The sequence below is a fragment of the Lepidochelys kempii genome, chromosome 7, assembly GCF_965140285.1.
Source record: "Lepidochelys kempii isolate rLepKem1 chromosome 7, rLepKem1.hap1, whole genome shotgun sequence".
NCBI lineage: Eukaryota > Metazoa > Chordata > Testudines > Cheloniidae > Lepidochelys > Lepidochelys kempii.
The window spans coordinates 91,408,416-91,433,346 of record NC_136386.1 but is presented as its reverse complement, the minus strand read 5'-3'; the positions used below and the strand labels follow the sequence as shown (position 1 = coordinate 91,433,346).

Below are 24,931 nucleotides of genomic sequence, written 5' to 3'. Positions count from 1 at the left end.
GAGCATTGCATGCCATCCCATTGGCCAAGATACAATAATGGAATGTAAAAGTGTCACATTGTACAAGCTTTGCCCTTTGGCCATCAGTCCTAAGCCAATTAGATTCTTCTTAGCAATTCACAAGATGGAATACATTCTCCACACCTTCCTCTTCTTTTTTAAAAACAACCTGTCTTCTAGAACTCCTCTCTCCCTGGTGCACATTCCCCGTGTTCTGTCACTGCCCTTCTCGTGCAACTGTGCCCTGTCACCCCCATCCCCATGCGCCTGTGTGCGGTGGTCTGTCACACCCTACCCTATGCGAACCATGCCCTGTGTTCCGTCATTCCTCTCCTCCATGTGTCTGGACCCTGTGCTCTGTTATCCCCTCCCGCATGCCCTGTCAAACTTCTTTCCCTGTGCCCAATGCTCCGTCACCTCCTCCTGCATTCACCCCTTATGTCCTCTCGTCCCTCTACCCATGTGCACATACCCAAGATTGTGGAATGTACTTGAATTAGAAAGATGCTCTCTATGCACAGTTCAATGGTTCAGTGCAAAACTACGAAAACTAGCTTTGCAGGCAGTCCAGGAAATCAAGTGGGGCTTTATCTCTGGCTCCTTAACATCTGATCAGAATTTTATTGCTATGCTTTAAATAGCCATTTTAGTAGCTTTTACATACAGATGTGAGGGTTGGTCTACAGACAGATTCCCAAAGCATAATTTAATTGACTTAGTGCAGTTTAATAATTTACAAAAATACAGCAAAGTGCAAATGGTACATGGTTTATAAGATTCTCATTGGAAAAAAGATACAAGCAGGGCTCTTTTTTCTTCATGGTTAAACAATTACTGCAAACACAGTCAATTATGCAAGCCTACAGACTCCCAAACTCACAAAAGTCCATGGCCCCATACTGAATTTTGAATATAGCTCCAAAGTGTGCATCCTAGTAACAAGATAAATCCACCCTGTCCAAAATTATAAAACGCATCAGTAGTATCCAGTCCATATCATTAGTATTTCCTTCCCTCATAGGAGGATGCACTCAATTATCTGATGTCTTGAAAGAGCATGAACTAAGAGACTCTTGATAAATTTTAACCCTCATCTTTTCCCAGTGTACTGCATGTTCTGATGATTCATGTTGAAGCTATGTATCTAAGAGCAGAAATTAACACAAACACAGATATTTACAGAGCTCTTAAATTGAGTCAAAAGATAGATAACTATTATATGTTTTCTCCAATCATACTCTTGGTGATATGCAAGTTAGAAAACATCATTTTCCAGGTTTTACATGATCACCAGCAGGTAGTGCTATCTGTTACACTTTCACTTCAAGCACTGCAGAATAATGTTTGTTATCAACATAAACATAGCTATTTTACAGGGGAGAGAGGACGCAAGATTACACATTAACTGCTAGGATTACAAAGTCTGCACTACATGCCAATAAAGAGCGTCCAAACTATAGGCCTAATCCCAATGCAAGTTTTGCCTAAATGAGGAATTCAGGCTATCTTATAAATAATGCAGGAAGTTGACAAACTTTCATCATATACAGTTTGAAATAAAAATTTTATTTGGGTGGTTACAGAAATGGATTCTCTGCCAGCTGTTAGAAGCTTTAGATTTCTATGGAAAGCCATATCTCATAGAGAGCACTCAAGTATTCTTCATTATCAGGCTCCAGTGCCAGGGCTCTCTCATAACACTCAATTGCTTGAGGCTTCTCCCCATTCAGTTGGTGAATAAGTCCAAGAATACCCAAACTTTTAGCATCTGCAGAGCCTCTCTGAATTCTCCTTTCTATTAATTTCTTCAGAGCATATTTACACAGGTTTCTTTCATGCGAGTTTTTCTCAATTTTCAGCCCTTTTGTGTAATGATTAATGGCCTCAGATTCGGACTTTTTGTGATATTCCTGAAAGCGTCCATAGCGGTAGTGGAGTTGTTGCTTCTCATCACAGGTGAGTTTCTCCATCTTAAATACTTTTTGAAAGGTGTCTTCTGCTTCTTGATATTGATTGCCATCTGCATACATGCTTGCTAGGTCAATATAGGCATACATAAACTTTGATTTTTGCTCTACCACCATTTTAAAATGAAAAATGCCAAATTGAATCAGTTCCTCCATCTGCTCTCTAGGTGGATATTTTGTTTCCTTTTTCATTTTGTATAATTGTGTTCTGTAGCAAAGACCTATCTGATGATGCAGGAAACCAGAGGTTGGTGTAAATTCCAATGCCTTTTTCAAAAACCCCAGTGATTTCTCCACTAGTCCTTTTTTTCTGTAAAACTTTGCAGCATATCTCAATAAATAGGGAAGATCTGGGGTTTTTTGCAATGCTTCTTTGATGTACTTTTCTCCTTCTTCGACTTGGTCTATGTCCTGAAGTTTCAGTGCAAGAAGTGCCATAACAAAAGTGTCATTTGGATTCAGCCTTACTGCACGCCTTAAAGGTTCCAGTGATGAGTCCTCACCAGAAGAGCCTTTTGTAAGAAAATCTTCCAGGCGATATATGGCAATTGCATAGCCAGAATTAAATTCTGGATTGTTGGGTGTCTCTGCCAGAGCCTTTTCAAAGCATTTCTTTGCTCTTTCGTAATACTTTTTTCCAAACTTTAATAGTGCCCACCCTTGTTCACAGTAGATCTCAGGGAGCTGGATCTTATAGCGAGATGCACTTGCGAGCTTTTTGCAGCTGCTTTCCACATTGCCTATGTAGGATTGAGCTTCTTGAAGTTTGTTCATATGGTAATAGATCCAAGCATAGTTCCCCCAGGTAACAAGACTTTTCCTATCAACCTCATCTGCATGATTTGTTTGAACTTCTCCTTCAGCTTTTTGTAGACTTTCCAGAGCTTCCTCACTGTTGCCTTTCATGTGTTTCACATAGGCTAGCAGATTATAATTAGTGATTTTGGTTTTTGTGATTAGAAACTCAATCTGATCACAAATTGTCTCCTCTAAGTTATCAAGATCAACATCATCCTTCAGCAACGTCCATGTAAAATGGCATTCAAGTTGCAGCAAGACAGCCTTTAGCGAATTCTTGGAAATATTGCTAGAGGAAAAAATAAAAGCATGTTTAAGCCTTTGTGAAGAAGAGATTCAGATTAAAACTTTCTTTACCCCAGAGGACAATTATCTGTCTTCTATTTTGCTTTTCTGTACCTCTGTTTTTAATTAACAATATTGCCAATCTTAACTAGTGAGATAGCAATAATGTCCCCTCTACAGATGCTTTTCAGAGAGAGGGTGCATCACAAGTGGCACTAACCAGGGAACAATACTTTGAGAAACCAAAGATATGGAGTGCATAGGTCTGAAGATTTGAACACAACTGGTTATTCATATTGTCTCTGTTACTCTGATCCCATGTAAACCACTGTATCAAAGATATAGCGAATTCATGAAAGTGTCAGATTATACAAAAAAGCCAATGTAATATTGGAGCTTGTAATCAAATGCCAATGTTTGCCTAAAAAAGACCGTCAAACAAAGGCTTACAAAAAAAATTACAGCAAGTGAGTTTGGGTAACCTAAGTGTATATTTCCATATTTTAACAAGTTTGGATTTCTTCGATGATAACTTAACACTGAATTTCCTGGGTTTGCAATGCTACTTTGGGTAACCATTACATCATTTTGTAATGTTCTCTACACTTAAGTTCTCTCTTCAGTTTCACATTACTCTTATCTGGGAATATAATATTAATTTCATGTTTCCTGTGTTGATATTCTGTTCTATAGTGTTTCTGCTTTTGCATTTTTTTTCTCGTCCATGTTGGATCATATTTACTCTGTATGATTAAATTATCTTGTATTATGTTACCCTAGTGGGTAGTTAAAGGATAGAAAAGTGGCATGAGGCCTAAATTGGTTTGCACTTCATTTGGGCTATGTTATACCAGATCTGCACACTTCTGTTTATTTGTTTGTCTGGGGCTAGGATGTTGTTCAGGCCTGGTCTACACCTAAAACTAAGGTCAACTACCTACATTGCTTAGGGTGAATTTTTCAACCCCCGAGAGATGTAGTTAAGATGACCTAAGTGCCAAAGTTGATAATGCTAGGCCAACATCAGAAGCAGGAAGCCTGCTAAAGAACCAGTGGGGCCACTGGACTATCATATCGAGATGCTAAAGGAGCACTCAAGGAAGTAAGGCCATTGCAGAAAAACTAAATTAATTCTTTACGTTTGTCTTCACCAATGCAGAGGATGCGAGGGAGATTCCCAAACCTGAACCATTCTTTTTAGGTGACAACTGAGGAACTGTCCCAGACTGAGATGTCTTTAGAGGAGGTTTTAGAACAAATTAAATTACACAATAATAAATCACCAGGACCAGATGGTATTCACCCAAGAGTTCTGAAGGAACTCAAATGTGAAATTGCAGAACTACTACTTGTGGTATGTAACCTATCATTTAAGTCAGCTTCTGTACCAGATGACTGGAGGATAGCTAATGTGATGCCAATTTTTTAAAAAGGCTCCAGAGGTGATCTCGGCAATTACAGGCCAGTAAGCCTAACTTCTGTACCAGGCAAATTGGTTGAAACTATAGTAAAGAAGAGAATTATCAGACACACAGTTGAACATGATTTGTTGGGAAAGTCAACATGGTTTTTGTAAAGGGAAATCATACTTCACCAATCTACTAGAATTCTTTCAGGGGCTCAACAAGCATGTAGGCAGTGGTGATCCAGTGGACACAATGTACTTTTTCAGAAAGTCTTTGACAAGGGCCCTCACCAAAGGCTCTTAAGAAAAGTAACCTGTAATGGGATAAGACGGAAGGTCCTCTCATGGATCAGTATCTGGTTAAAAGATAGGAAAAAGGGTAGGAGAGAATGGTCAGTTTTCACAATGGAGAGAGGTAAATAGTGGTGCTCCCAGTGGTCTGTACAGGGACCAGTACTGTTCAGCATATTCATAAATGATCTGGAAAAAGGGGTAAACCATAGGCGCCAACTTCTGCTTGTGCCGGTGGGTGCTCAACCCCCCTCTGCTCCTGGCCCTACCTTGAGTCCATCCCTGCCCTCCTCCTCCTTCCCCTGCCCCGCCCCCATTCCAACCCCTTCCCCAAAGTCCCCGCCCCAACTCCACCCCCTCCTTGCCCCTATTCCGATTCCTTCCCCAACTCCCTGTCCCCGCCTCTTCCCCACTTCCTCCCCTGAGTGCGCCACGTTCCCGCTCCTCCCCGAGGAGGAGGCTGAGGTGAGGTGCGGTGAGGTGGGGGTGGGGCAGGGAGGGGAGTGTGGCTACTTGTGGATGCAGAGCACCCACTAATTTTTCCCGTGGGTGCTCCAGCCCTGGAGCACCCAAGGAGTTGGCGCCTATGGGATAAACAGCGAGGTGGAAAAATTTGCAGATGATACAAAACTACTCAAGATAGTTAAGCCCAAAGCAGACTGCGAAGAGTTACAAAGGGACCTCACAAAACTGGGTGACTGGGCAACAAAAAGGCAGATGAATCATAGAATCATAGAATCATAGAATATCAGGGTTGGAAGGGACCCCAGAAGGTCATCTAGTCCAACCCCCTGCTCAAAGCAGGACCAATTCCCAGTTAAATCATCCCAGCCAGGGCTTTGTCAAGCCTGACCTTAAAAACCTCTAAGGAAGGAGATTCTACCACCTCCCTAGGTAACGCATTCCAGTGTTTCACCACCCTCTTAGTGAAAAAGTTTTTCCTAATATCCAATCTAAACCTCCCCCACTGCAACTTGAGACCATTACTCCTCGTTCTGTCATCTGCTACCATTGAGAACAGTCTAGAGCCATCCTCTTTGGAACCCCCTTTCAGGTAGTTGAAAGCAGCTATCAAATCCCCCCTCATTCTTCTCTTCTGCAGGCTAAACAATCCCAGCTCCCTCAGCCTCTCCTCATAACTCATGTGTTCCAGTCCCCTAATCATTTTTGTTGCCCTTCGCTGGACTCTCTCCAATTTATCCACATCCTTCTTGAAGTGTGGGGCCCAAAACTGGACACAGTACTCCAGATGAGGCCTCACCAATGTCGAATAGAGGGGAACGATCACGTCCCTCGATCTGCTCGCTATGCCCCTACTTATACATCCCAAAATGCCATTGGCCTTCTTGGCAACAAGGGCACACTGCTGACTCATATCCAGCTTCTCGTCCACTGTCACCCCTAGGTCCTTTTCTGCAGAACTGCTGCCTAGCCATTCGGTCCCTAGTCTGTAGCTGTGCATTGGGTTCTTCCGTCCTAAGTGCAGGACCCTGCACTTATCCTTATTGAACCTCATCAGATTCCTTTTGGCCCAATCTTCCAATTGGTCTAGGTCCTTCTGTATCCTATCCCTCCCCTCCAGCGTATCTACCACTCCTCCCAGTTTAGTATCATCCGCAAATTTGCTGAGAGTGCAATCCACACCATCCTCCAGATCATTTATGAAGATATTGAATAAAACCGGCCCCAGGACCGACCCTTGGGGCACTCCACTTGATACCGGCTGCCAACTAGACATGGAGCCATTGATCACTACCCGTTGAGCCCGACAATTTAGCCAGCTTTCTACCCACCTTATGGTGCATTCATCCAGCCCATACTTCCTTAACTTGCTGACAAGAATACTATGGGAGACCGTGTCAAAAGCTTTGCTAAAGTCAAGAAACAATACATCCACTGCTTTCCCTTCATCCACAGAACCAGTAATCTCATCATAAAAGGCGATTAGATTAGTCAGGCATGACCTTCCCTTGGTGAATCCATGCTGGCTGTTCCTGATCACTTTCCTCTCATGCAAGTGCTTCAGGATTGATTCTTTGAGGACCTGCTCCATGATTTTTCCAGGGACTGAGGTGAGGCTGACTGGCCTGTAGTTCCCAGGATCTTCCTTCTTCCCTTTTTTAAAGATTGGCACTACATTAGCCTTTTTCCAGTCATCCGGGACTTCCCCGGTTCGCCACGAGTTTTCAAAGATAATGGCCAGTGGCTCTGCAATCACAGCCGCCAATTCCTTCAGATGAAATTCATTGTTGATAAATGCAAAGTAATGCACAATGGAAAACATAATCCCAACTATACATATAAAATGATGGTGTCTAAATTAACTGTTACCACTCAAGAAAGAGATCTTGGAGTCATTGTGGACAGTTCTCTAAAAACATCCACTCAATGTTACCCCTGGGGGAAATCTGCACCACTGCACATGAGCAGGATTTCTTTGTTTCCCTGAAGAAAAATGAACTTTCTTTCAGGGAAGCAAAGAGAAGCCACAAGAGCGGTCATGCAACCCTCCCCAAAAGTATGTTTTGGGTGCCTAGGGCAGCTGGCAGAGAGATAAATCACTGTGGGGCGGGACTGGGGAAGACACAGCTGGTAGCTCCTACCCTGCGCCAGGCTCAGCTGCTAGTTCCATCTGGACTCAGGAAGACAGGACTTCCTCTTCCCCTGCACGGTGTCCGGGGCCAGGTCAGACCCACCTTCAGATTTCTCCCCCACCTGTAGGAAGCTCTGCAAACTCCCCCACCTACCCCATGCTTCCTGAACCCCTTGCTCCTCAGCAGCAGTGGGATGGATCACTGTACAGAGAGTTGCTCCCCACATCTGTCTAACCCCTGTGTATCCAGACTCTCCTGCCGAGCCTCACCCCCCCCACACACCCAGAACCCCCCCAATGAGCCCCACTCCCCCTGCATCTGAACCGCCCAGATCCCCACCCTACTGCGCCCCAACCCACTGCACCTGGATCCCAACCACACTAAGCCCCACTCTCCCAGCATCTGGACCCCCCTCCCCACTGAGCCCCCCACACCCAGACACCCCTGCAGAGTTCTAGCCCCACCCACACTCAGACCTGCCCTGTTGAGCCCCAACTACCTTCACCAGGCCCCCCTGAACAGTACCATTACTGTTGCACCCAGAAACCCCCATGAAGCCCCTGTGCATCCAGATCCCCCCACACCTGGAAACCCCACTGAGCTGCCTGCACCCAGATTGCCACACACCGAACCCTCTCAACCCACACCTGGATTCCCCCACGGTAAGCCCCTTCTCACTTGGATCCTATCTTGTGAGCCTGCCTGCTCACACCTGATGAACCTGGCACGGAGGGGCAGGGCTCTGAGGGGTTTCTGGGGCATGCCCGGTCCATGCGCTGTGTCAGGGTTGAGTGCAGCCTTACCACTGAGTCCATGTCCCAGGAAGTGGGAGCTGCACAGTAATCACCCTCCCTTGTGCAACCAGTGGCCTGTGCTCCCCAGTGCTATGCTGGAGCCTCCACATTTATTTGATAAAATTTGCAGAATTTTGCAGAATTTTAGAATATTGTGTGCAGAATTTTAAATTTTTTGGTGCAGAATGCCCTCAGGATTATCACTGTGCAGGGGCAGTCATAAAAGCTACCTGAATGTTGGGAATCATTAGGAAAAGGATAGATAAGACAGAAAATATCACATTGCCTCAATATAAATTGATGATACACCCACATCTTGAATACTTTTTGTGTAGATCAGCTCACCCCATCTCAAAAAAGATACAATGGAATTGGAAAAGGTACAGCAAAGGGCAACAAAAATTATTAGGGATTTGGAACAGCTTCCATATGAGGAGCAATTAAAAAGACTGGGACTTTTCAGCTTGGAAGAGAGACGACTAAAAGGGATATGATAGAGGTCTATAAAATCATGACGGGTGCGGAGAAAATAAATAAGAAAGTGTTATTTACTCCTTCTCATAACACAAGAACTACGGGTCACCAAATGAAATTAATAGGCAGCAGGTTTAAAACAAGCAAAAGGAAGTATTTCTTCACACAACACTGTCAACCTGTGGAATTCCTTGCCAGAGGATGTTGTGAAGACCATGATTATAACAGGGTTCAAAAATCAGGGGGTAGCCGTATTAGTCTGTATCCACAAAAACAACAAGGAGTCTGGTGGCACCTTAAAGACTAACAGATTTATTTAGGCATAAGCGTTTATGGGTAAAACACCACTTCTTCAGATGCATGGAGTGAAAATTACAGATACAGGCATTATATAATGACACATAAAGGGAAAGGAGTTACCTCACAAGAGGAGAACCAGTGTTGAAAAGATCAATTCAATCAGGGTGGATGTAGTCCACTCCCAATAATAGATGAGGAGGTGTCAATTCCAGGAGAGGCAAAGCTGCTTTTGTAATGAGCCAGCCACTCCCCGTCCCTACTCAAGCCCAAATTAATGGTGTTAAATTTGCAAATGAACTTTAGTTCTGCTGTTTCTCTTTGAAGTCTGTTTCTGAAGTTTTTTTTATTCAAGTACAGCTACTTTTAAATCTGTTATAGAATTTTCAGGAAGATTGAGGTGTTCTCCTACTGGTTTTTGTATGTTGCCATTCCTGATGTCCGATTTGTGTCCATTTATTCTTTTACGTAGGGACTGTCTGGTTTGGCCAATGTACATGGCAGAGGGGCATTGCTGGCACACAATGGCATATATAACATTAGTAGACGTGCAGGTGAATGAGTCTCTGATGGTGTGGCTGATGTGGTTGGGTCCTCTGATGGTGTCGCTAGAGTAGATATAGGGCCAGAGTAGGCAACAAGGTTTGCTACAGGGATTGGTTCCTGGGTTGGTGTTTCTGTGGTGTCGTGTGTAGTTGCTGGTGAGTATTTCCTTCAGGTTGGGGGGGCTGTCTGTAAGCAAGGACTGGCCTGCCTCCCAAGATCTGTTAGAGTGAGGGATCATTTTCCAGGATAGATTGTAGATCGTTGATAATGTGCTGGAGAGGTTTTAGCTGGGGGCTGTACATGATGGCCGGTGGTGTGCTGTTATTTTCCTTGTTGGACCTGTCCAGTAGTAGGTGATTTCAGGGTACCCCTCTCGCTCTGTCAATCTGTTTTCTCACTTCCCCAGGTGGGTATTGTAGTTTTAAGAATGCTTGATAAAGATCTTGTAGGTGTTTGTCTCTGTCTGAGGGACTGGAGCAAATTCGGTTGTATATTAGGGCTTGGCTGTAGACAATGGATTGTGTGATCTGTTCTGGATGGAAGCTGGAGGCATGTAGGTAAGTATAGTGGTCAGTAGGTTTCTGGTATAGCGTGGTGTTTATGTGACCATCGCTTATTAGCACTGTAGCGTCCAGGAAGTGGATCTCTTGTGTGGACTGGTCCAGGCTGAGGTTGATGGTGGGGTGGAAATTGTTGAAATCCAGGTGGAATTCTTCAAGGGCCTCCTTCCCGTGGGTCCCTCTGATGAAGATGTCATCAATATAGCGCAAGTAGAGAAGGGGCGCTAGGGGACGAGAGCTGAGGAAGCATTCTTCTAGGTCAGCCATAAAAACGTTGGCATACTGTGGGGCCATGCGGGTACCCATAGCAGTGCCGCTGATTGAAAGTATAAGTCATCCCCAAATCTGAAATGGTTGTGGGTGAGGACAAAGTCACAAATCTCAGCCACCAGGTGTGCTTTGGCCTCATCAGGGATACTGTTTTAGAGAGCTTGTAGTCATCTTCATGTGGAATATTGGTGTAAGGAGCGTCTACATCCATGGTGGCCAGGATGGTGTTTTCAGGAAGATCACCAATGCACTGTAGTTTCCTCAGGAAGTCAGTGGTGTCTCAAAGATAGCTAGGTGTGCTGGTAGCGTAGCGTCTGAGGCGAGAGTCCACATAGCCAGGTAATCCTGCTGTAAGAGTGCCAATGCCTGAGATGATGGGGCATCCAGCGTTTCCAGTTTTATGGATCTTGGGTAGCAGATAGAATACCCCTGGTTGGGGCTCTGGGGGTGTGTCCGTTTGGATTTGTTCCCATGCTGTAGCAGGGAGTTTCTTGAGCAGATGGTGTAGTTTCTTTTGGTACTCCTCAGTGGGATCAGAGGATAGTGGCGTGTAGAATATGGTGTTGGAGAGTTGCCTGGCAGCCTCCTATTCATAATCCAACCTGTTAATTATGACAACAGCACCTCCTTTGTCAGCCCCTTTGATTATAATGTCACAGTTGTTTCTGAGGCTGTGGATGGCATTGCATTCTGTACGGCTGAGGTTATGAGGCAAGTGATGCTGTTTGTTCACAATTTCAGGCTGTGCATGTCTGCAGAAGCACTTTATGTAGAAGTCTGTCATTTCGACCGTCAGGAGGAGTCCACGCAGAACTAAAACTCATTTACAAATTTAACACCATTCATTTGGGCTTGAATAGGGACTGGGAGTGGCTGACTCATTACAAAAGCAGCTCTGCCTCTCCTCGAATGGACACCTCCTCATCTATAATTGGGAATGGACTACATCCACCCTGATCGAATTGGTTCTCCACTTGTGAGGTAACTCCTTCTCTTCGTGTGTCATTATATAATGCCTGCATCTGTAATTTTTAGTCCATGCATCTGAAAAAAAAAGTGTTCAAAAAGGAACTCCTATTCATGGAGGACAGGTTCATCAATTGCTATTAGCCAGTGTTCCTAGCCTCTGTTTGCCAGAAGCTGGGAATGGGTGACATGGGATGTATCACTTGATGATTACCTGTTCTGTTCATTGCCTCTACTGGGCTATATAGACCTTTGGTCTGACCCAGTATGACTGTTCTTATGTTCTTAACAGAAGAACGCTTCCATCAACCTATCTACTGCCTCTTGGAGAGGTGCGGGGGTGCTGAGAGCCATTGAACCAAACTGTAAACCCTGTTTATAATGGAAACCACTTCAAGCCAGGGGGTGCAGCAGCAGCACCCCCTGCACCCATGTTCCAGCACCTGTGACTACAGTGCTGAAAGAACCCCTTCCATCGCTGGAGTAAGTATCTCTACTACGGTGCTGCAGTTGCAGTTATGCTACTATAGTATTTATAACGTAAACATACCCTCAGACAGATAAGTCAATAATGGCCAGCCGTATGATCTGGCGGCACTAGAAGCCTCTGCATTTAGGAGCTTCTTCAGAGTGTGGACAGCTCCATTTTTCTAGTAGCTCCATGTACACTAACATATGGAAGGGGGAACACAGCTGCTGAAGAGCTGGAAAAATAGAGCTGCCTGCACTCAGTCATGCAGGCCTCATTGCTCTTTCAAGCAACAGTGACTTTGCTTGAGGCTCTCTATTTTCCACTCCATGACACACTGCTCAGATCTTCCTTTGCCTGTGGACTCATCCAAGGTAGGAGAATATTGGGTGTGGATGGGGGTAAAGTAATAAGTTATGAAAGAACTGGAAACTGGGAACAAGATTTTTAAAAATAGGTGCCTAAATTTAGGCTTCTAAATCCATATATAGACACTGAAATAAATGGCCTGATTGTCAAAAGTGTTAACACCCAGCAACCTACAATGGATAAATGTGTAAAAGACGGTACATTTCTATGAATGCTCTCTGTAGCGGGGTGGTTACCCCACTCCTGAAAAAAAAGAAGTGAGAACATCTAGGAGAAGATGAGTGAGTAGCTGATCACAGGTGTGGGCAGCTCAATCAGGGCCCTGCTGGCCCTGATAAGAGGGCTGGGGGCCAGGAGCTAAAAGATTCTCTCTCTAGCTGTGGAGAGAGAAGGACCTAGCTGCCTGGCAATAGGGTACCTGGAGCAGGGCAATGGCAAGGGCAAGGGGAGCTGGGGAGCTCCAGCCTGGTAACTCCCCAGGCTGAGGCCTTGATAAAGGCCTATGCGGGTACTGGGGCTTTGAGGTGCAACCCAGGGTTAGCAGAGGCAGCTGGTCCAACCTCCTTGCCAATGATGAGTGGCCATGACAGACTGCAGTTTGCCCCAGTGAGCTGGGGCTAGATGACAACTGGCAGTAGCTACTGAGGCAAGGGGGGTGTAGAAGGTTGGGGGTTCCCCTGGGAGGGGAGACTCAGAGAGTGCGGGTAGTGGGAAGAACCCTGAGGAAAGGGCTCTGGGGTCTGGAAGGGACATGGGGGGCCTGCAGCAGGCGAGACACCAGCCATCAGGAGGCCCCCTGGAGCTGGAGTTGAGCTAATTCCCAAGATGACCAGCAGGAGGCACCACACTGGTGAGTCTTCGCTACACTCTCTTTCCCATTCCTTATCTTTATTTTATTTTTCATAAGTAGTAGTTGTTGGGAGACCATTTGAAAAAGAACAAATTGGTGTACTCTTCACAGAGTGGTACTAATATGAAACAGAAGTCAGTACTCCTGCCTGATCATTTATCCTGGCACACATGCTGCCTTGCTTCTGCTTCCCACTATTTTCTTTCTGACATTGCACCCATCTGTCCCTGGGGATCCCTTCTCTGAGCTCTCCTCTCATTTAGCTCTGATAATCTGCCCCTAATTCCACCCTGCCCTAGCTAGGAGCAGAAAAAGAAACCAAGGGGGTCTAGACTCTCAGGCCTTGTCTTAACTAGGATTTAAAGGCGTGTGTGTCAGCTAACATATTATAATTAACATATTCTAGAACTTTAGTGTACACACACCACTGTAGACTGTACCAAGTGATAAACCAATCAACTTGAAGCCTAGGCTACCCTTTAGCTTCAACTTGACCAGCTTAGCATGTACTAAAGTCCATACTGCCTTGTCCATAGGAGCACTTTAGAACGTGTTAAAACTTGTTGGCTGACAACACACCTTTAAATCTTAGTCAAAACAAACTCTACACAACACTGCAGCTCCACAAACAAATATTTGTATAGCTTAAACAAAATAGAGCCCTAAATCAAATCCTTATTTGTTACTTGGCAGAACTCTGCCGGAACACAGACGATCTGGCAGCTTGTGTGCCAATGTATGTGTTGCCATCCAATTGCAAAATCATGCATACTGAAGGTGCTGGAGAGAGAGCAAGGGGACAACTGGAGGATTGGGAAGGGAAAGATGAGTTGGGGTTGTGGAGACTATTGTCCCTTTTTGCAGATGGGGAACTAAGGCACAGAGAGACTGAACGAATTGCCCAGAGTTGCACAGGAAGTCTGTGGCAAAGCAGTGAATTGGACCCAGGTCTCCTGAGTCCTGAGATAGTGCCCTGACTGGGGGACCACTGAAAGATTAACACTGAAAGACCTATTAGCAAATTGTGGGGAGGTTAGGAGAAGAGGATCCAAAATGAACTATTAGAGCTTTGGGGTGATGGAGCGGAATTCAATCTGGATCACTGGGGTCTTGGGAGAAGAAGAACCTATTATTTCATGAGACTGGTTGTAAAGAACCACTCATATCACCACAAAAACACTGGATTCAGAGATAAGAACTAGAGTGCCTGAGGAAACTGCCTTTATGTCTTCTTGTTAGCCAGTGTGGTGAAACAGACGTTTACTTCTGTGGCTGGTCTGGTATATCTTATAAAAGAATAACCACCAGTTTTGGGGTGTTTGCCCTATTTCTTAGTAGTTCGTCCTGAATTTGGCATCCTCAGTTGTGACTCTCTAAGGCACGGTTACAGCAGGTTAAACATCTTTTCAGCACATAAGCATTAAATGATGTTACTTTCAGAATCATCATAAGTCTGGAGTTTTCTCCTTTAAAATATTAGTGAAAAAAGCTTTGAGACTCCTTAAACCCCCCAGATACCACAGGTTTCAGAGAAACAGCCGTGTTAGTCTGTATTCACAAAAAGAAAAGGAGGACTTGTGGCACCTTAGAGACTAACCAATTTATTTGAGCATAAGCTTTTGTGAACTACAGCTCACCCGATGAAGTGAGCTGTAGCTCACGAAAGCTCATGCTCAAATAAATTGGTTAGTCTCTAAGGTGCCACAAGTACTCCTTTTCTCTTTCCAGATACCACAGAAAAGGAGACCAACTTCTGGATATCAGTTTGCAGCACAAAAATTGTACTCACATTTTCTGGTTCCACCCACAATAGTAGTAATTAGAAGCTTAGTTTCCTGATTTGAGAGCACAAATCATCTACTTAGCCATCCACTTGACCCTACAGTACTCGTGGCAACAGTGAACTGTGGGCACAAGCTCTGTGGGTGTAAATTCCACCCATGAAAATGGAGAGGGGTTTGAGGCTGGAACATCTGGAACTGACAGAATTAAATTTCCAATAATACCATCACTTTAATCTAGTCCTCAGTTTAATTAACATGTAAAACAATTGCTTACTTTTGGTAACTACTTAAACTCAAGTAAATTAAAATTTAGAATTTTCATATGAAAGAAACACATATCCTCAGCACGGGGGGATGGACTAAATCAGTGGCTCTCAAGCTTTCCAGACTACTGTACCCCTTTCAGGAGTCTGATTTGTCTTGTGTACCCCAAGTTTCACCTCACTTAAAATCAGACCTAAAAATACAAGTGTCGCAGCACACTTACTGAAAAATTACATGCTTCTCATTTTAATATATATATTATAATAATGTAAATAATATACATATCCTTAAAATAAATAAATTTTATAAGTGTGATGTATAGGGACATATAAATAAGTCATTGTCTGTATGAAATTTTAGTTTGTACTGACTTCACTAGTGCTTTTTATATAGGCTGTTGTAAAACTAGGCAAATACCTAGATGAGTTGATGTGCCCCGGGAAGACCTCTTGTGTACCCCCAGGGGTACACGTATGCCTAGTTGAGAACCACTGGACAAGATGACTGGCCAACCTCTTAAGGTCCTTTCCAGCTCTACATTTCTATGAAAACAGCACAGTTCAGAGTTGCTGTTGTTTACTTACCTCATGGCTTTGCTTTGATGATCAGTTGTTGTAATGCAGCTTGGCCTCTTTTCTTACTAATCTGGGATGTTGACTGCTGGCTACTGTTCCTCTACTCCCTTTTATACTCATTCCAGCATCATGTGACATGGGCTGTTCCTCAGCAGTTTAGTGAAGTAAATGGAAACTAGAAAGTGAAACCTATGCACAGCTCTCCGAACGCATAACAGAAAAGCTGAACTAGCTGCTGCTAGGGAAACTGAAACTTAAGGGACTTCGATCTGTTTCTTCTGTTCGCATTTGGCTTTATGCCACTGATTTAACTGTGCTACAGAGACTAAGGCAATAATAACCCAGAGTGTTCAGGCAGTCCTTCCTAATATAAAAATTTAAGGCTCCACTTTGTTTAAAATATAAAGATTTGAGTCTGTGCCAGAGCTGCAACATCCACACTGCTATCATTAGTGTGCTACTCGAGCCCTTCTAGCTTAAGTTTGTCTACCTGGGCTGGCAGGCTCACTCCCCAGTAGTGTAGACATACCATGAATTACCTCCAGGATCTGCTGCCCTACCCCTCCCCTCCAGAGCAGCAGGCATCCACTGGAGTTGTGCTGCTAAGGCCTCCTGCATTGGCCACTGCTCCCACAGTCCCCACACGGGGTTCCAATCTGCAGAGGGGCTCCATCAGTATTAATGCATATGAAGAATTCCCAGTGGCTTGTTTGGGACTAGGGTGTGTGTGTGTGTGTGTGTGTGTGTGAGAGAGAGAGAGTGAGAATGTTTGTCTGTTGTGTCTCTCCCTGGTACCTTCCCACTCTCTCTCCATGTGTGGAACCCCTACAATGCCCAAGCTCGAAAGGTAGAGAAATATGCCCCTCTGGTTGAAACTTTGAGAAATAGGGTTATCAGGTCCAGACACACGCACTGATCGTCAGAGCCTTAGGTGCATGGGACCCCAGTAACGAGAGAGTGCTGAGAGAATGTGGAATAGGTCAACGCTACACTTGGCTGATGCGGCAACTCATGGTGTCAGATGCATCAGGTGGTCGAGGGACATCTATATAGAACACATCAGTGGACATCAGCAATACCAGGGGGCATGAGCTGGAGTGCGAATGAGAAGCGCAGTTAGGAAAGTAACACATACTTTCCTCATGGATTGTATTTTCTAAATGGACAACCAACCTAATTCTCAATTACTGAAGGACAATCTCCACTCATTGATACATTTTGCTTTTCACAACCAAATCTTTGTACAACTTTTCATGAGTGATGTACCTAAGTATTCGGATTCTAATATCTAAACTGTATTGTTAAATCTATTCACCTAAATTTGGTTATTGCTGACTATGTACTCTGTGTCATATGACTTTTAAAAACTAACTTTATATCTGTGGATAATCTAAGCACTATACCCAGATGTACAGACACTCTTTTCCCAACCTATGTATTATATATTTTTTAACATTAGCTTTAATAAAATTTTAAAATCTGTTCTTATCACACAGTACAGATCTGTATTTAAAGATGAGACAAAATTGTTCTGCAGTTTTTTTGCTAATGCTTAAAATCCAGTAAAAATGACTCATTTATTTTCATTGCCCAAACTGAACTGAATGCAAATCCTAGACAAACAGCATTACAAATGAAAACTAAATCCAGAGTCAGAAGATTCTGTGGTGTGTTTGTGGGGGATGGAGGGAGACAAAGGAGATGCTGCTCATTTGCAGATGATCAGATATGAGTGCAAGAGGCACAACGCAGGGGAGGGGGGTGCAACGGTGGCTTTAGGCCACTGCTTTCAGTAAGACTTGCTCCAGTTTTTGCCAGGCACCATATAACCTGTTCTTCAATTGTAATGTCTTTTCAGTTTTACAATCTAAGATTGTCATTAACATTTGTGGTGAGTTTTTTTGTTTTGTTTTTGTTTTACATTTGACAATGTCCCTTCAAAACTCATCCTGGAGGAATTAGTGTACCCATATGTACCCAGAGTATTTTTAGGAAAGGACAGTCCCCAAAAGTATACACCCTTGTACCTTGAGAGCTTTTACATCTCCAGCATAGATCAGTGTCAGCTTCCCCCATTTCATGAAGTTTTAAAAGGAAAGGAAAGGCTGTGAAAAAGCTGCAGATGGGACTGGAAGAACTTTTAGAGAAAATATCTATTAATTATTTTAATCAAAGTAATCTAACTAGTAACAATTTAACAGCTGGAATAGGTTCAGAAGTGTTGGGTATTTTAGGAAGGTTTTCTTGTAAGACTTTGTAGTCCCATGCTGTGAACTTATCAAGAATTCAGATTTCTTTCTACAGAGGCAGAGGGTTGAAAGAAAAAGGTGGCAGTCAGTCAGTCAGTCTAATTTGCAACGCTGATGCTGATCCTTGCTTGCTGTGAAGGTGCATATTTTGCTTTTTATATACCTGGGTTATTTAAAGGTATTGTCTGTTAGTACTCACCATATAAAGTGTCCTGTGGTTTCCAGTTTGGGGATTTTGATATTTGGAAAACATTGGGTCCGTCTCCAGTTGTCACACAAAGTAACCTTGCTAAAAGTGAGCATACAATCGTCAGACTGTCAAAAACTGGAAAGCATTCAACAGACCATACCGTGGAATGGTGCAACGGACTAAGGGTGGAACTCACCCTGTGCTGGCCCTCTGAATAAAGTGGGATTTCACCAAGGAAATAGACCAAAATATAGTACCAACTATAGGCTTAGTTACAAATCAGGCTCTGAATCCTGAGGAAAGAATGCTAGTTTAAGTTGGAACTGTATTGCCAGAGGTTTCTGCAATGATTATCCATACAACTAAACGTGACTTTTGTTTATTTCAAAAGATTAATCTGAGTTTAAAAAAATTCAGATTGTAATTGCTGTGGTAAAATGTCTAGGTAAAAAACTGAGAGTACTGTGGAAGCCCACAGCAATTAGGCATTTGATAGACAGAGGGAAGAAGCAGTAGCATGAGAATGAAGGGGGAGAGCAGAGGTCTGAATGGATTCAGGTTTGATAAGAAAATTTTAAATACAGGAACAATAACAGTGGGGAGAATACTTGGAGATTAACCTGATACCGCAGTCAACTGTGGACTTCATTCTTGTGGCTTATGACATTACCAAACATGTCAGTTATTTATTTCCTTGTATTACATTGTTGCTTGGCATTTAGTCTACACTGTATTCACAAAGTCCCTTTGTAGCAGCAGTGAAAAAAGTTGGCTCCAAGTCATTCCTATTTATCAGGTAAACTGAGTGCTTTGGCTGGGATCTTTATCTAATGAGATCATCCATCATGCAGGTATGATAACTACTGTATTAGCTTGACAATATCTGACTATTGCTTTTGGCACTTATTTAACTTCGTGCTTATTGTACCAGAATATGTGTGTCAAGCAGAATGATGAACTGTGTCCCCTCAAGTGTATTTGTGTGGGGATGAGGGAATTAAGGAGTTTTCCATCTGAAATACAGCAATTTATGTCAACAACTACATTTAGGTAAATTTAGCCTCAGATATGTGCCTAAATGCAATGATGGGCACAGTAGATATGCATAAAACAGATCAAATGCAGGAAGGAGAAGGATTTTGAAAGACCTCCTATGGCAGGTTCACAACACTTGCTGCACAGTGGTGTATTGACTTTTGAAACAGCTGCATCTGGAGCAACCTGGCAGTAAGATCAAGTGCTTACTGGGATTAAGAGAGAAGTCAGCACAAGAACTCTGGAGAAAGTAGCACCAAAAGGCAGATTTTAAACACCAAAGCACTCAGAGACACTTTTTTTTTAAACGAAGAAGAAGAAGAAAGGAAATGGCAGAAAAGGGAGAAGAGAGGAAAAGGGGATTAGAACAAGAAAGATGATATTCATGTAGTTGGTGTGTTAGCCAGGAGGGTTTGCTTCCTGACTGATCCTCATGTGTGTGTGGGCGGGGGAGGAGGAAGGGGGAAGAGGGACAAATATTTCTGCTCCATCCTTCCCTACCATATTCAGGTGACATTTCAAAGGCCTCTAAACATTTGCAAGATAAAGCTTACATCTGTATTGTACTTGAGAGCTGAACCTGATATCTGCTGACAATGAATTTTTCCCAAGGCATCATCTGCTCAGAGATATCTACCTGAAATGTAGTTCAGATTCTTTTCCATATTTCGAATCACTCCAATAAAATATTTAACCTGTCAGAATCATTTATCTATAGCTTTTCATTTTTTAACATTTTTAAAGCCCTATCTTGTAGTGCTTCCGAATGGCCTGGTTTAGCAGCTACTAGTTCCACCTATTTAATTACCATGTTTGACAGCAACAATTGTGACACTTGTAACCTGGATTCAGCTCCTGAACCAATGAGAGAGGAGACACTATATTTCCTCCAAAAAGAACGAGGAGTACTTGTGGCACCTTAGAGACTAACAAATTTATTTGAGCATAAGCTTTCGTGGGCTAAAGCCCACTTCATCAGATGCATGCAGTGGAAAATACAGTAGGAAGAGATATATAGATATACACACACAGAGAGAACATGAAAAAATGGGGGTTGCCATACCAACTATAACAAGAGTAATCAATTAAGGTGGGCTATTATCAGCAGGAGGAAAAAAAAACTTTTGTAGTGATAATCAGGATGGTCCATTTCGAACAGTTGACAAGAAGGTGTGAATAACAGCAGGGGGAAAATTAGCATGGGGAAATAGTTTTTCATTTATGTAATGACTCATCCACTCCCAGTCTTTATTCAAGCCTAATTTAATAGTGTCCAGTTTGCAAATTAATTCCAGTTCTGCAGTTTCTTGTTAGAGTCTGTTTTTGAAGCTTTTTTTGTTGAATAATTGCGACTTTTAGGTCTGTAATTGAAGGTTCAGGGAGGTTGAAGTGTTCTCCGACTGTTTTTTTTAATATTCTAATTCTTGATGTCTGATTTGTGTCCATTTATTCTTTTGCATAGAGACTGTCCAGTCTGACGAATGTACATGGCAGAGGGGCATTGTTGGCACATTATGGCGTATATCACATTAGTAGATGTGCAGGTGAACAAGCCTCTGATAGTGTGGCTGATGTGATTAGGCCCTATGATGGTGTCCCTTGAATAGATATGTCGACACAGTTGGCAACGGGCTTTGCTGCAAGGATAGATTCCTAGGTTAATGTTTTTGTTGTGTGGTGTGTGGTTGCTGGTGAGTATTTGCTTCAGGTTAGGGGGCTGTCTGTAAGCGAGGACTGGCCTGTCTCCCAAGATCTGTGAGAGTGAGGGATCATCCTTCAGGATAGGTTGTAGATCCTTGATGATCCGCTGGAGAGGTTTTAGTTGTGGCTGAAGGTGACGGCTAGTGGTGTTCTGTTACTTTCTTTGTTGGGCCTGTCCTGGAGTAGGTGACTTCTGGGTACTCTTCTGGCTCTGTCAATCTGTTTCTTCACTTCAGCAGATGGGTATTGTAGTTTTAAGAACACTTGATAGAGATCTTGTAGGTATTTGTCTCTGTCGGAGGGATTGGAGCAAATGCAGTTCTATCTTAGAGTTTGGCTGTAGACAATGGATCGTGTGATGTGGTCTGGATGAAAGCTGAAGGCATGTGGGTAAGTATAGCGGTCAGTAGGTTTCCAGTATAGAGTGGTGTTTATGTGACCATCGCTTATTAGCACTGTAGTGTCCAGGAAGTGGATCTCTTGTGTGGACTGGTCCAGGTTGATGGTGGTATGAAAATTGTTGAAATCATGGTGGAATTCCTTAAGGGCTTCTTTTCCATGAGTCCAGATGATGAAGATGTCATCAATGTAGTATAAGTAGAGTAGGGGCGTTAGGGGACAAGAGCTGAGGAAGCGTTGTTCTAAGTCAGCCATAAAAAATGTTGGCATACTGTGGGGCCATGCGGGTACCCATAGCAGTGCCGCTGACTTGAAGGTATACATTGTCCCCAAATGTGAAATCATTGTGGGTGAGGACAAAGTCACAAAGTACTAATAAGCGATGGTCACATAAACACTACCCTATGCTGGAAACCTATTGACCGCTATACTTACCTACATGCCTCCAGCTTTTATCCAGACCACACCACACGATCTCGGTCTGACAGACGCGAACGAGAAACTTCAGAACTGGAATTAATTTGCAAACTGGACACCATTAAATTAGGCTTGAATAAAGACTGGGAGTGGATGAGTCATTACATAAACTAAATTCCCCATGCTAATTTTCCCCTTACTGACAGGTTTCAGAGTAACAGCCGTGTTAGTCTATATTCGCAAAAAGAAAAGGAGTACTTGTGGTACCTTAGACACTAACCAATTTCTTTGAGCATAAGCTTTCGTGAGCTACAGCTCACTTCATCGGATGCATACTGTGGAAACTGCAGAAGACATTATATACACAGAGACCATGAAACAATACCTCCTCCCATCCCACTCTCCTGCTGGTAATAGCTTATCTAAAGATCACTCTCCTCACTGTTACTCACAGCTTCTTGTCAACTGTTTGAAATGGGCCATCCTGATTATCACTACAAAAGGTTTTTTTTCTCCTGCTGATAATAGCCCACTTTAATTGATTGCTCTTGTTAGAGTTGCCATTTTTTCATGTTCTCTGTGTGTATGTGTATATATACATATATGTACATCTTCCTGCTGTATTTTCCACTGCATGCATCTGATGAAGTGGGCTTTAGCCCTCGAAAGCTAATGCTCAAATAAATTTGTTAGTCTCTAAGGTGCCACAAGTCCTCCTCGTTCTTTTTGCGGATACAGACTAACACGGCTACCACTCTGAAACCTATATTTCCTCCAGTTAACTTGACAGCAAAGCCAAAGTCCAATGATATATTGAGCAATATTTTTACCAACTAGATCATTCTAAAGAAAACATGATACCCAATGACAAAGTCCAGAAATGGAAAACTTTGTGTGGCCAGTGTTTTTTACTGTAGGTTGGGGATTTGGTACACCTTTCTTCAGTGCAATAAGAACTCAGTTATATAGATTTTTGTACAAATGAAATGGCAATACTAACAAATAATACTCTTCAATAATCCTGGCGAATAAAAGTAAAATATAAACCTTCACAACAAGCATCAGTTTTGCAAACAAGACATTAGCTAAACTGCCACCTTTTCTGCTCCTACCAGAACCTGACTTTTGTCTTTTGGCCTCTTTGTTGGTATCACTACCTTGACTACGTGTAGTGGGACATCCTTTTCCATAGCCTCTTTGATTTTCAGCAGCTTCACTGTTGAAATTGGGAGACTGAATGCATTAACATGATGGTGTATATCTTGTTCCCCTTTCTCCAACTCACTGATACTGGGTTTCTGCGCCCTGCTCAGGGTGTCAAGTAACACCAGTAATCATCTTGGACAATCTGATCTCTACCTGGTAGTACTGGAGATACATCAACACGTGCTGCAATGTCTTTGAAAAGTAAGAAGAAGTAAGAAGGGACTTGGCCATGGTTGTCTGTAGCGCATTATGTCCTGATTTCACTTTTACTTGGTGGCCATATGTGTATTAATGGAACTCAGCTCTATGTACATTAATGGAGAAAGGGCCATTTGTCCCCAGGATCACTATGGACATTAATGGTGTGGAGGTTGCTACAGTTATCCTGGGAGACCTGGGTTATCCTCTGCTTCCCTGAATAATGAAGACATTCACAGGCTGCTTGGACAAAAGGAAGAAACTTAACTATCTCTCTCAGTAGGAGAAGGGTAGTGGAGCATGCATTTGGCCGGTTGAAAGGAAGGTGTTTCTGTTTGTGGTCAGGACTGGGGGGGTCAGTGCCCATGGCCAAAGCCTGGAGCTAGCGGCATGTGCTGTGTGGCCGGAGCCAGGGGTTGGAGCCATATGGCTGGAGCTGTGGGTCGGCGCTTGGTGGTGGGCACTGGCCCCATGTGGCCAGAGCCTGGAGCTGGGTGCTGGAGCCTGGGGCCGCATGGCCAGAGCTGGGGGTCAGCACCTGCTGGTGCTTGTTGCTGCGTGGCCGGGGTTGGCCCCCACTGCCTTGTGGCTAGGATCAGCACCCAGGGCTGGGGCCGTACAGCCAAAGTTGGGGGTAGGCACCTGAATCCCTGCAGCTGGAGGCTAGGGCCATGCACTGGAACTAGGGGTTGGTGTCCAAAGCCCCATGGTTAGAAGCAACTGACATGGGGCTGGGGCCTGGCACTTGGGGCCAGTGCCTCCTGCTGCACAGACAGAGCCCAGGACTGAAATCAGCTGCCAGCACCTGCCACTGCGTGCTGGAACCAGGGGCTGGAGCCCGAAGCCCAGCCACTGGACGCCAGGGCCGTGTGGCTGGAGCTGGGGATCAGCACCTGCCGGGGTGGCACGGCCAAGCTCCCGAAGTCCTGCTACCCAACTACCATAGGGCTGAAGCCTGAGCTCCCCGGCCCCCCCGGTGGGTTGAGAACTCACCTTGCTCCTGCAGTGTTGCACCCCACCTGTTTCCAGAGGTGGTGCAGAGCAGCACATCCAGGAGGGGGAGGGGGCAATGTTCTCCCCCCCACCCCCCCATGACCGCCCAGGAGGCTGTTGTGGCTGCACAAAAAACCCCTGGTGGCCACATGCAAGAAATGCTGTGCTAGAGAATCTGCCTCTGGGTGGGACTTGGGCTGCATTGCGGCACTGCAGGAATCAGGCTGGCTTTCTACTTGGCTGGCATCAGGATCCTGAGTACCAAAGAGATCCCGGCTCTTACGGGACAGCAGGCTTCACAACCTCCTTGGATTGGGTGGCTGTATAGTGCAAAATTCTGTCCAGTTCCTCAAAAAATGGATAGGTTGTGTGTCACCTATCTGATTCTCTCCCCCTCGTCTTCCCTGGTTTTAATATTATCTGGCACTGCTCAGAATCCTGGACATCTGCTTTGCAATGTCCACAAACAGATCTTAATTCTGGAGGCTGGCCACAAGAGCTTCTAGCACTGCCGCTTCACCCCAGATGGCAACGAGATCCATCTCAGCATGGCTCCAGGAGGCTGTGTGAGGCATGTTGTTGTGGGGCTTCTGGAGTAGCATTTCAGCCACACTGATACATGGGAACCCAGGAGCAAATGGGCAAAATCTGGCCCTCCTCCAGCTTTAAAATGGCGGGGGGTGGGAGGAGGGATGTCTCAGCCAGGGCTGGCTCTACAGTTTTTGCCACCCCAAGCAGTGAAAAAAACTGCCGCCGTGGATGGCAAAAGGGAGAAGCTGCCGCCGAATTGCTGCCGCCGAGGAAACACTGCCGCCCCTTTCTAACTGCCGCCCCAAGCACCTGCTTGGAACGCTGGTGCCTGGAGCCAGCCCTGGTCTTGGCAACATGACACCAGAGCAGGGGCGGGCACACAGATAAACAGGCAGACCAATAACGGTCACCTGCAAAGCAGCGTGGGATAGTGATTGGAGGTATACCAAAGTGA

At 44.3% G+C, this 24,931-nt stretch overlaps 1 protein-coding gene across 5 annotated transcripts; it reads right to left on the bottom strand.

Moving 5' to 3' along the window:
* Positions 1-355: 355 nt before the first annotated feature.
* LOC140914879 (interferon-induced protein with tetratricopeptide repeats 5) lies at positions 356-15,743 on the bottom strand. 5 transcript variants are annotated; one of them, XM_073353786.2, is made up of 4 exons: positions 15,568-15,661; positions 6,540-6,976; positions 4,770-4,811; positions 356-3,054 (listed from the first exon to the last, which is right to left on the bottom strand). In XM_073353786.2, exons 3-4 carry the CDS (start codon positions 4,799-4,801, stop codon positions 1,614-1,616), a joined length of 1,473 nt encoding a protein of 490 aa, XP_073209887.1. In that variant the 5' UTR covers positions 4,802-4,811; positions 6,540-6,976; positions 15,568-15,661; the 3' UTR covers positions 356-1,613. The 5 variants fall into 5 exon arrangements, 3 of the variants coding, with proteins under 3 accessions (XP_073209887.1, XP_073209888.1, XP_073209889.1); XR_012160025.2 differs by having other exon boundaries at positions 2,969-3,054; positions 4,640-4,811; positions 15,568-15,741; XR_012160026.2 differs by having other exon boundaries at positions 2,985-3,054; positions 4,645-4,811; positions 15,568-15,743.
* Between the last annotated feature and the right edge of the window lie 9,188 nt (positions 15,744-24,931).

Bases quoted from the DNA above. Each gene is read 5' to 3' on its own strand.
- LOC140914879 (XM_073353786.2), bottom strand. From the start codon at position 4,801: ATGAGAGGACCTTCCGTCTTATCCCATTACAG. The intron at 3,055-4,769 runs GTTACTTTTCTT...TTTTTCCTCTAG, and splicing joins TCCGTCTTATCCCATTACAG to CAATATTTCCAAGAATTCGC.